This window comes from Chiloscyllium plagiosum, chromosome 13, assembly GCF_004010195.1.
Source record: "Chiloscyllium plagiosum isolate BGI_BamShark_2017 chromosome 13, ASM401019v2, whole genome shotgun sequence".
NCBI classification, from domain to species: Eukaryota; Metazoa; Chordata; class Chondrichthyes; order Orectolobiformes; family Hemiscylliidae; genus Chiloscyllium; species Chiloscyllium plagiosum.
Window position 1 is genome coordinate 57593108 of NC_057722.1, and position 12526 is coordinate 57605633.

Genomic DNA, 12526 nt, shown 5'->3' on the forward strand with positions numbered 1-12526 from the left:
CCCACCCCCTCTCCGGCCTATCACCCTCACCTTAACCTCCTTCCACCTATCGCATTCCCAACGCCCCTCCCCCAAGTCCCTCCTCCCTACCTTTTATCTTAGCCTGCTTAGCCCACCCTCCTCATTCCTGAAGAAGGGCTTATGCCCGAAACATCCATTCTCCTTCTCCTTTGATGCTGCCTGACCTGCTGCGCTTTTCCAGCAACACATTTTTAAACTCTGATCCCCAGCATCTGCAGTCCTCACTTTCTCCTTATGTCCCAAAGACTAGTAGCTCGTACCGAATGGAATATTCTTTGGCTGTTTGCATCAATCCAACCAGCATGCACTTGAAAAACTCTCAAAACATTATCTGACATTAGATTTGATTCTGTAATTGGATAGCATTTTCTGAATAATCAAGGATGTGCAATGAATTAAATAGACAACCAAGTTTGAGTTGTAATTTGAGTTTGCAGTGTGGCACATATGTGTACTGGAAACTAAATATATGAATACACAAGGTTATATCTACTATATTTGTATACCACACATATGCATTCAAATCAAGATCAGAAATGGGCTATTCAGCCCCTCAAGCCTGATCTGCCATTAAATAAGATGAATATAACTAAAAGTTTACATTCCTGCCTGCCTCTGTTAACCTTTCACCCACTTGTGCAGAACAAAAATCTATCTAACTTTTCTTGAAAAATATACAAGAATGAACGGCACGGTGCCTCAGTGGTTAGCACTGCTACCTCACAGTGCTAGGAACCCAGGTTTGATTCCAGTCTTGGGGACTGACTGTGTGGAGTTTGCACATTCTCCCTGTATCTGTGTGGGTTTCCTCCCACTATACAAAAATGTGCAGGTCAGGTGAATTGGCCATGCTAAATTGCCCATAGTATTCAGGGATGTGTAGGTTAGGTGCATTATTCAGGGGTAAATGTAGAGTAATAGGATAGTGAAATGATTTTGGGTGGGATACACTTCGGAGGATCGGTGTGGACCTGTTGGGCCAAAGTGCCTGTTTCCACACTGTAGGGATGCTCTTAAAAAAAAATTCTGTTTCCACCACCTTTTCAGGAAGGGGGTTCCAAAGACTCATAAGACTCATAACCTTCTGACAGAATATATTTCACGAGTTTTGAAGATGAGGAACGGCTGAGGATCCTGGGATTGTATTCATGGAGTTTATAAGATTAAGGGGAGATCTAATAGAAACTTACAAGATAATACATGGCTTGGAGAGGGTGGACGCTAGGAAATTGTTTCCGTTAGGCGAGGAAACTAGGACCCGTGGACACAGCCTTAGAATTAGAGGGGGTAAATTCAGAACAGAAATGCGGAGACATTTCTTCAGCCAGAGAGTGGTGGGCCTGTGGAATTCATTGCCACAGAGTGCAGTGAAGACTGGGACGCTAAATGTCTTCAAGGGAGCAATTGATAAATTCTTGATGTCACAAGGAATTAAGGGCTATGGGGAGAATGCAGGTAAGTGGAGTTGAAATGCCCATCAGCCATGATTGAATGGCGGAGTGGACTCGATGGGCCGAATGGCCTTACTTCCGCTCCTATGTCTTATGGTCTTATGGTTTTAAGATGTGTAGTTCAGGTTGAGGTTCTGGATATAGATTTGCTTGCTGAGCTGGATGGTTCGTTTTCAGACATTTTGTCAACATAGTAGGTAACATCGTCAGTGAGCCTCCAGTGAAGCACTGGTGTTATGACCACTTGCTGTTTAGGTGTTTTGGTTTCCTTGGGTTGGTGATATCATTTCCTATTCTTTTGTGAACAGTGATTTCTAGGTTCTTTTGCACATCAATATTTTCCAACCTCTCATTCAAAAAATATTTTGGATATCCGATTTTCATAACAAAGTGGATAATATTTCATACATTATCTGCCATGTGCTTGCCCACTCATTAAGCCTTCACTATTTAGTTTAAAGTCCTCACTATTAATGACTCAGTGGAACTCTGGTTCCAGCACAGTCCAGGTCCCAGAAACCATGATGTTTCCCAGTGCCCCATGATAGAAACCTTTATTTACTATATGCTCATTTGCTGTGCTTTAGGTAATAATCCAGAGATTATTACCTTTTTGAGGTTATGCATCTTAATTTAGACCCTAGTTGCTCATACTCTATGAACCTCTTTCTTTGTTCTGTCATTGGCATTGATACCTACATGGACCTTAGCAACTGGACATTCCTCCTCCCACTGCAAGTTATACTTCTGCCCACAGAGGAGTCCTGAACCTCAGCTCTTGGCAATGTTTATCTAATGTAGTTGAAGGAATGCCTGAAACGTAATGGAATGAGGGAACCGTTGATGGATGCAGTATATTAATTAAACGTTAACTGGGCTTGAATTGGTTATATAAACATAGCTTGTAATCAGTGGAATGCGAATTTTGTGGAGTGTGCTAACTAAAATAAAGCTCTCACATAAAAGTATGGACATCAATTTTATTCAAATACAGTTATCATTTGGTGTATAACAGGGAACACAGCTGTCTGCACCTCCAGTCTTAGCTACAGAGAATTGTGTCCATTGCTCTGACTACATTGTCCTCTACTTTCACAACATTTCTCTTAACTCCCCCTGTTAGAATAGCTTTTCTGAAGCTGTTATTGGGATTTGTTTGCCTTTTTTGTCTTTGTCTTTGTTTCTCTACCAATCCCCAATCCGACTAAACTTTACACTTACTTATATCCTATTAGTTGTATTTTACATTTCAACTTTGCAATTGACTAAAGCTATTTTCATTCATAGAGACTGCTGGATGGTCCTGTATTAAATTTAATATTTTGAACACCTTTCATTGTTTATCTGTAGTTTTACCTGATAACAGCTTTAACCAATTTGCTATTTCAGTTTCTGTCCCATCCCGCTAAAATTAACATTAATGTTATTAGTAATCACAGTTACTGAGTACCTCTCCTTTTCATATCCAACACAGAATTTATTCATATTATGCTTACTGTCAGTTAAAAGACCTCTTACAGAGGATTATTAGCTTTGGTTCAGTACTCATTAAATCTAGAATAGCCTGTACTCTTACAGATTCTAAAAGATGTCGCTACAGAGATCTAGCATCAATACACTGAAGAAATTCACCAACTTTCTGATTGTGGAGCAGTGTGTCTTAATCTATATGGAAATTAAAACTTCTTAAAATAACTATGCTTTAGTTACAAACTGCTCTAGTCCACGAATTAGTCCAATCTGTAATTTCATTGCTGCTATCAAGAAGTCTATTGACAATTCCCATTACATGCCAAAAATATGGTTTCTGCTTTACTTGCAACAATCCACTCTCTGGTGAATGCCTTCCCTGGCAACAACCTACTTTTTTCCTTGTAATAATATCTGCAATCAAATTGAATAAATGTTGTTCACGTAATTTTTCTTGACCTTTTTTAAATACCTTATAATTTTATGGAATATTTAACACAATTTTATGACCAGTTTGCAGCCAGTCTCTGCAATGATCACTTGATTAGAAGAAATAGGAGGAGTAGATCATTCAGCCTCTCCAACTTGCTGCAACATTCACTCAGGTCATGGTTGATCAAGTTATGGCCTAATTTCCACATTCCTGTCATTACTCTTGAATCCCAGGTCAATCAAAATTCTGTCAAAATCAGATTTGAATATATTTAGTAATTCAGCCTCCACTGCTCACTGTGAATTTGAATTCTAAAAATGAACAATCATCTGAGAAAAGAAATTTCTTATAACCTCCATCTTAAATGGGAAATCATTTATTTTGAAACGGTGCCCCTTGATTTAAAATCCTCCATGAGGCAAAATATGGTCTCAGCAACTGCCCTGCCACATCATATGCATGGTATTCCCTCAGAGCAGTATTACAGTTTCAACCTCACTGAATTAATTTCTGATTCAAACAGGGCATCATAAAAGCTTTTGTGTGTGAGTGCGTGAATGATTGTGTGAGTGTGACAATAGTGTGAGTGAGTGCATGAGTGAGGGAGAGTGTAAGCTACTTTGAAGCCAGGCACCCAATACATCCAAACAAGACCCACTTTCTCAAGTTGCTGCTGAGACCAGGCAGTGAATTATTTTGTTGTTCATTCATGGAACAGAATAAGTAGGGAACAGGAACAGGCCACTCAGCCCCTTGAGCCTGTTCCACCATTCTAATCATAGCTCATCATCTATTTCAATGGCATTTCCCCACACGATCCCCATATCGCTTGTCGTTATTAAAAGCTAGAAACCTATCAAGTTTTGTTGAAACATTCTTAATGACTGAGCTTCCACAGGTGGCATGGTGGCTCAGTGGTTAGCATTGCTGCCTCACAGCACCAGGGACTGGGTTTGCTTCCAGCCTGAGGTGACTGTCTGTGTGGAGTTTGCACGTTCTTGCCATGTCTGCGTGGGTTTCCCGCCACAATCCAAAAATGTGCAGGTTAGGTGAATTGGCCTTGCTAAATTGCCCAAAGTGTTCAGAAATGTGTAGGTTAGGTGCATTAGTCAGGGGTAAATGTAGGGGAATGGGTCAGTGTGGACTTGTTGGGCTGAAGGGCCTGTTTCCACATTTTTAAAAAAATGTGAGATTGAGAATTCCAAAGAGTCAACATTCTCAGTAAAGAAATTCTTCCTCATCTCAGTCCAAAAGGGCCTATCCCTGATTCTATGTCCCTAGCTTATAATCAACAGCCTGGGGAAATGATTCTTTCCGCATTTACCCTGTCTATCCCTTTAAGAATTTTGCAAGTTTCTATGAGATTGCCTTTTATTGTTTGAAACTCCAGAAAGGTCTCCTTGTAGGACAGTCCCACAACGCCAGGAATCTGGTGAACATAAGATCACACAAAACAGGAGCAGGAGTAGGCCATCTGGCCCCTTGAGCCTGCTCCACCATTCAATAAAATCATGGCTGATCTCTTCGTTGACTCAGCTCCACCAACCCGCCTGTTCACTATAACTCTGAATTCCTTTACTGTTCAAAGATCTATATATTTTTGCCTTAAAAACATTCGACGTGATAGTCTCAACTGTATCACTGGGCAGGGAATTCCACAGATGAATTGTATTCTTTGACCGTGTTTCCCAATGTGACTCCATTTTTGAGCCTTTTAAATTGTCACAACCTCTCATGAGAATTGAGTCAGCAGGGGTCTGTTTAAGACAGAATGCAACTCTTATGGCTCAGCTGGAGGGCTCCACAGCTGCCAATGCTTCCTCAGATCATGAACCCCAAAAGTACAGCCCAGGACCCCACTTGGGGTTCATAACCTCTACTTTGGGGAGCCCAGCTCTGTAGGATTAGGGACTAAAACGGAAATTGCTGAAAAAGCTCAGCAGGTCTGGCAGCATCTGTGCAGAGAAATCAGAATTGATGTTTCACGTCAATTGACCCTTCCTCAGAACTACAGGATCACGGAATGGGACCACAACTGCACTCAATCTTCAGGAATGGTTTAGCCAGTTTTATGTGTAGTTGCTGTAAGACGTCTTTGCTGATGTAGTGAAATCCTTGTGTAACCAAGGTTAACATGCTGTTTACCTTCCAAACTACTTGCCACACCTGTGTGCTAAAATTCGGTGACATGTACAAAAAGAGCACCTTCCTATCTTGGATCTTTTGGACAGCAACACTTTTTTTAAATTGCTTCATCATTTCAGAAATATTCTGTGCTTGTTTCCTAACTCCAGACGTATCCACAATATATTCCCTCTGCCATGCTCCTGCCCACTTACTCAGCCTGACTAAATTTCATGGAAGCCTGTCCTACAAGTACCTTCAGAGTCACACACTCTTGTGTTTGCAGCAAATTTGGGAATATTATTTGGAAAAACGACCCAACCCCCACTCCCCCAGCCACATCATTGCTACAGATTTGTCAGCAGTTGGAACATGCAGGTTCCCTGCTCACAGCCTGCCAACTTTTATATTCTGCTCTGTTACTTAACGATTCTCAGTAGATGCCCGTTAATCTCTCAGGCGAAGCTAGCATTCCTTATGCAAGATGTCAACATTGAGATTGAAAGATGTTGTTGGGTGAATGTGAGCAGGAATCTGATATTGATCTCTGTCGAGAACAGACTCGATTGGCTGAATGGCCCCATTGCGGGCAGTGGCTGGAACAATGTCAGGAGTTGGTACAGTTTCACTTTGATTTCAGTATGTTTAACACTGGGAGCTGGAAAAGTCAAAGCAGCGGCCTGACGGCGGGGAGAGTCCGGGACTGAACTTTCCACTTGGGGAGTTGTAAAGCCGGGCTGCGGCCACACAAAGGGAGCGCTCTCGATCCCTCCCCGCCACCCCACCCGGCACAAAGAGAGTGACCCTGGCCGGGCCAGGCAGCCCGCAGCCTGGCCCCCTTACTCACCCCATGCCGCCTGTTTGCATTTCCCAGCTCCTGGAGCCGCTCTCATTCACGTCGCGTTCCCGGCTCTGGGTCCCGCAGTCACAAAGAGAACAGAAAGTCCAAATCTCCGATGGAGCTACAGCTCCCCCCACTCCCCATCCCCACCCCTTCGACTCAAACTCCAGCTGCTGGCGCATCCCAGCAACGAGAGCACTGCGTTCTCGCAGTCACCGGGCCAGGTCCAGACAGCCCTCACTTTTACACTTTACACACTCACTACCATCTACACACTAACCTCTCACTTGAAACACACACGCTCAATTCACTCTCCTTACTTTACACACTCAACCCTTCATTACACACTCAACCACTCCCCTCACTACACACTCACCCCAATACCCTCCTCACTAGACCCTCACCCCTCCCCTGTCTACATCCTCTGCTCCCTCACTGGACCTTCATCACCTACTGCCCCATCTTACCCCACTCACGACACCCACACCCCATAAATGAATTAAACCTTTTAAGTGTTTTGAAGCAGACACAGTTACATGTCACATAACATGTTATTAAGACAGGGTTCTGTCAAAGAGTTAGATTTATAGAAAGGTTTGAAAGGAGCAAAATGAGTTGAAGAGGTTTAGGAAGATACTTCCACAAGTTAGTGCCAGGAAGATGGAGGTAAGGCATGTCAACTGAAGTCAGGGATGTTCAAGAGCTCAGAGTTAGAGGAGCGCAGAGATCCTTGGAGGATTATGGAGCTGGAAATGTTGGGGGGAAAAAAGAACAAAAGCATCCTATCATATGTAGCAAACACACTGCATGTGCTTCATGAGTGAAAAGTGGGCAGGTACCAGTCATGTTGTAATCCCACATAAATACATGGTCCATATAAACCACCTCATTTCCCGGCACCAGATCCAGCAATACCTCTTTCCTGGTTGGACCAAGAGCATAGATTCAATGAAGATGTGCGAAAGTCAAGAGGAGCAATCTTTAATGAAGTCAAGGGGGACTATGATCAGTCAGGGGCATCACCACTGTCAGTCAATTCCAATTCCAGTCAGAAGGGTTGTTCAAGGTCAATCAAATGAGTAAAGAGTAACCAGTCCAAGAATTACAGGTAGGTGAGTCAGGGTGATGTGGAAGCATCAATCTGCGAGTTTCAGTCAATTTAACCTTTCAATGAGGCAATGGGAGGGACTGAGTATGACGGAAGTGGAGACAAGAACCATTATTGATGGTGTAGGAACAGTTGAGGTGTATTCCCAGTGACTGAGTAGGAAGTGCAGAGGGCAAGAAGGCTCAGTATTTTGCAAGGGTGAGGTAGGTGTGAATCTTTAAGTTGACATGATGATGCATGCAATAATGAGAGTTGCAATCATATGCCTTGGTGAATACTTCATGTCTAGTATGACTACTCTTTGGAACAAAATCTATATTTTCCTCCAGGAACAGACAGAGACTTTTTGTCTTTGAGAAGCAATATTCAACAAGTTATGACTTCACCTAGTGATAGCTTGGTTATTAATCCAGAGACGCAGGTAATGCCCTGGGAACTTGAGTTCAAATACCACCATAGCAGTTGGTGAAAATTAAATTCACTAAATACAGAATCAAAAAATTTTACAATACAGAAGGAGGCCATTTGACCCATCATGTCAGTACTGGTTCTTAAGGAGCTACCTAGCTAGTCCCATTCTCCAGCTTATCACCGCAACCCTCCAAATTAATTACTTTCAAATATATATTCAGTTATCTTTTGAAACCTCCTAAAGGATTTGTCTGCACCATTCTCCCAGCCAACACATTCCCAATCCTAACAACTCTCTGAATAAAGAAGCTTCTCAACATCTCACTCCTAACTCTCTTGCTGACAATCTTGAAATTGTGATCCTGAGTTATTGAGATATCAACTAGTATAAACAGAATATCCATCTTTACCCTGTCAAAATTCTTCATAATTTTAAACATCTCAATGAGGTCACCTCTTAATCTTTTCTGCTCCAAGTAGAGTAAGCCCAATTTCTCTAACCGTTCCTTGTATTCAAAACCACTCATTCCTGTTATTCTAAAATCTTCTTTACGCTCTCTCGAGGACTTTAACATTCTTCCTTAAATGAAGTGCCCAGAAGTGAACACAACACACCAAATGCGGTCTGAACAATAATTTGTTGAGCTATAGCATCACCTCCTTGCTTTTATACTCTATGCCTCTGTTTATAAACCCAAGGACCCTATGATCATTATGTTCTGGATTTAAATGTCTAATGATGACCTTGAAACTATAGTTGATTGTCAGAAAAAACCCATTTAGAGGAGGAAACCCATCAGGAAGGGAAATCTGCCATTCTCACCTGGTATGGCCTACATGTGATTGTGGATCCACAGCAATGTGATTGACTTTTAACTGGCCTATAATGACCTCACAAGCCAATCAGTTGTAATAATTGCTATGAAGATACAAAAAGCAAATGAAACTGAACAGAGAAATTTGTTGGAGTGTGGCATCAAGGAACCCTCGCAAAACTGGAGTCGGTGGGAATCGGGGTAAACTCTGCACTGCTTGGATATTACCTGGCCCAAAGGAAGACGGTTGTGCTTGTTGGATGACAGTCATCTCAACTGTAAGACATCTCTACAGGAGTTTCTTATAGTAGTGTCCTATAGCTTGTTAATGATCATCTCTTTATCATAAGGTCAGAAGTGCAGATGTTCATCCCAATCCAGGACAAAGCAATCTGACTAATTGGCACCATATCCACAAACATTCACTTTCTTTACCACCGACGCTCAGTAACAGCAGCGTGTGTACCATTATCAAGATGTACTGCAGAAATTTACCAAGGCCCCTTTGACAGCTGTAATGGCTGTATTTGTCTATTTTTCTGTATTTTTGATTACAAACTGAAATGGAAAAAATAACTGTTTTGAAAGTCAAGGATTGGTGAAAAGGATTGCTACAAATTTTTAAAAGTGGGATACCTGATATTCTTGAGAATAGTGTTTATATAATTGTTGGATCAAGTAGAAGGAAAGGTTACTATAAGTCAACTGGAGCCAAAGGCTATGTAAAAAGGGGAATTCAGCAAGCAACAAGTGAATGATTGGTCTGTGGAATGGTAGCCAGTTGTCAATAACGAAGGCCTTCTGCCTGTCAACAATGATGTAATTGACTCCCAGGTAGCTGAACAGCTTGTGAGTATGAACGGGGAGAAGCAATTGGATCTCTGAGAGAGAAAAATCAGTCCTTCTCCCTGAATAAAAACCCTCAAACCTGACGAAAGCCAATATAACTTTCTCTCATCTGTTGCTGTAAGCTGTAGCATTTTAACCAGTATGTCAGAGGCTTCTGACCATCAGTAACTTATCAACTGGCCACAAAACAATCACATATTTGTTGCCAGCTGAAGTTCATTTGTACACTTGTACCCTTGGCTTCAGCACATCAGCAAATGGACTGCCCTCGGTACTTGAACAAATAGCTGTACAAAGAACACATACAAACAGTGTCAGGTATATTGCTTTTAGAAGCAATCCAGTAATCCTGCAATAATCATTGGCTTTTAAACCAGTTCTTTTTTGTCCAGAACCAAACTCCAGAAAAATAAAAAGACATGGTTTTGCAACCTATAAAGAAGCAGTATCAGAGCATTCTGACAGTTGTGTTCAAGCCAAGAAATCATTTCAATTATTATAGCTGTATGAGTTTTGATTGCTGAGCAAGAGACTTCTGAAAGAGTCATAATGGAACCCAATTCACCTCTAGAGAGATTAAGAAATTTGCTGAACTGTTTGTGTTCAAAATCATTATCATAACAATTAGTGGCAGATGTAATGCAGATCTTAGAAGAAGGATAAAAATTGTCAGAAGTAATTTTGTGAAGATGAAGGAAATAATTTATAAGATGCTATATCTGTCCACATACTTATCCACCTCAGAAACCTGGACAATGCATAAAGACCTGTGGAAGAAAATACAGATCTTTGAAATGTAGATGCTAAGATGAATACTTAAAATTCCATACACTCTTTAGAAGGTAAACAAAGAGGTATTTGAAATTGTGAAAAAATTTTTAAAACACACATCCATAAAAGAAAATGCCATTCTTTTGGCCATTTGATCACAGCTGAAAAGTTACAGTGATCCCTTTTGAAGGCAGTTTGGAGGGCTCCAACATGAGAGATTGAGCCAGGCGTCATTGGATAACAAAAGATATGATCTACATTTGCTGATGATGCAAAGATAGCTAGAAAAGTAATTTGTTAAAAGGACATAAGGAGGCTACAAAAATACATATGGATGGGTTAAGTGATTGGACAAAGACATGGAAAATACAGTATAATGTAGGAAAATATGAAATTGGCCATTTTGACAGAATAGTTAAAAAGCATTTTATCTACAAGGTGAGTGATTGCACAGATTTGTGATACAGAGGGATCTGGTGTCATCATGCATGAATTACAAATAGTTAATTTGCAACATACAGCTGCATGTATTCCTTTCATAACATACAAAAACGAAGAAATTGTGATAAACCTGAATAAAAAGCTGTCATTCTTCAACTGGCATATTGTTTCCAATTCAAGGCCCCATACATTAGGAAGGATATGAAAGTAGAAGAGAGATTGCAGAGATTTGGTATTCATACTAAGGATGATGACATTCAGGAGAAACTGGGGCTGTTCTTAGAGTAGAGAAGGCTGAGAAAACATCTGATCGAGATCTTCAAAGTCAGGAGATGCCTGGATAGAGGAAACAGGGAAAAACTGTTCCCATTAGTGGAAGGATAAAGATCCAAAGAATACAGATTGAAGGTAATTTTGCACAGTGAGTAGTTTGAATGTAGAATGCACTGGAGAAGAATATGGGGGAGGCAGGTTCAGTCATGGATTTACAAAAGGAATTGAATTATTACCTGAAGAGAAGGAGTATGGAAGGTTTTGGGGAAAAAAGACAGGTAAATGGAGCTACTCTTGCAGAAAGTTAGTGCAGACATGATGGGCCAAATAGTCTCATTCTGTGATGTAACTGTTCTGTTAATGTATCATGTATGTGTGTATAAAATTAAATAAAGCCAAGTATAGAGAGGAGTCCTAAGGGAGGGAGAAAGCGAGATTCAGCTGGCAAAAGAAGGAAGAGCAAAATGCAAATGTGTGTGGAGTGAGAGACAGTGAGGTGCTAGGAGGAGAACATAAGAACATAAGAATTAGGAGCAGGAGTAGACTGTCTGGCCCTTCGAGCCTGTTCCGCCACTCAATTAGCCACATGTGGCTAATCTTTCGGTGGACTCAGCTCCACTCACCCGCATTTTCACCATATCCCTTAATTTATTTATTTTTCAAAAAGGTATCTACATTAGCTTTAAAAGTAATTACTAAAGTTGTGCCAACTACTTCCCTGGGCAAGGAATCCCATAGATTAACAACCCTCTGGGTGAAGAAGTTCCTTCTCAGCTCAGTTCTAAACCTGCTTCCTCTAATCTTGAGGCTATGCCCTCTTGTCCTAGTCTCACCTACCAGTGGAAACATCCTATCTATTTCTATTTTATTGATTCCTTTCATAACTTTTTATGTTTCTATAAGATTCCCCCCTCATTCTTCTGAATTCCAATGAATCTAATCCCAACTTATTCAGTCTCTCCTCATAAATCAACCCCGGAATCAACCTAGTGAGGAGAGAGAATGTGGAATTTGGCATAAACTTTCAATAGAGTCATAGAGTCATAGAGATGTACAGCATGGAAACAGACCCTTCGGTCCAACCGTCCATGCCGACTAGATATCCCAACCCAATCTAGTCCCACCTGCCAGCACCCGGCCCATATCCCTCCAAACCCTTCCTATTCATATACCCATTCAAACGCCCCTTAAATGTTGCAATTGTACCAGCCTCCACCACTTCCTCTGGCAGCTCATTCCATACACGTACCACCCACTATGTGAAAAAGTTGCCCCTTTAGGTCTCTTTTATATTTTTCCCCTCTCATCCTAAACCTATGCCCTCTAGTTCTAGACTCCCCGACCCCAGGGAAAAGACTTTGCCTATTTTCCCTATCCATGCCCCTCATAATTTTGTAAACGTCTATAAGGTCACCCCTCAGCCTCCGATGCTCCAGGGAAAACAGCCCAAGCCTGTTCAGCCTCTCCTTATAGCTCAAATCCTCCAACCCTGGCAACATCCTTATAAATCTTTTCTGA

The 12526-nt window shown here is 41.3% G+C and overlaps 1 protein-coding gene across 2 annotated transcripts in view; it reads right to left on the reverse strand.

Moving 5' to 3' along the window:
• Positions 1-6455, reverse strand: part of masp1 (MBL associated serine protease 1) — a 133359-nt gene extending 126904 nt beyond the window's left edge. For both annotated transcript variants that reach the window (XM_043702533.1, XM_043702532.1), the window contains exon 1: positions 6347-6455. In XM_043702533.1, the coding sequence (XP_043558468.1) occupies positions 6347-6366 (20 nt within the window). In that variant the 5' untranslated portion in view covers positions 6367-6455. The remainder of the gene's footprint in view (positions 1-6346) is intronic.
• Between the last annotated feature and the right edge of the window lie 6071 nt (positions 6456-12526).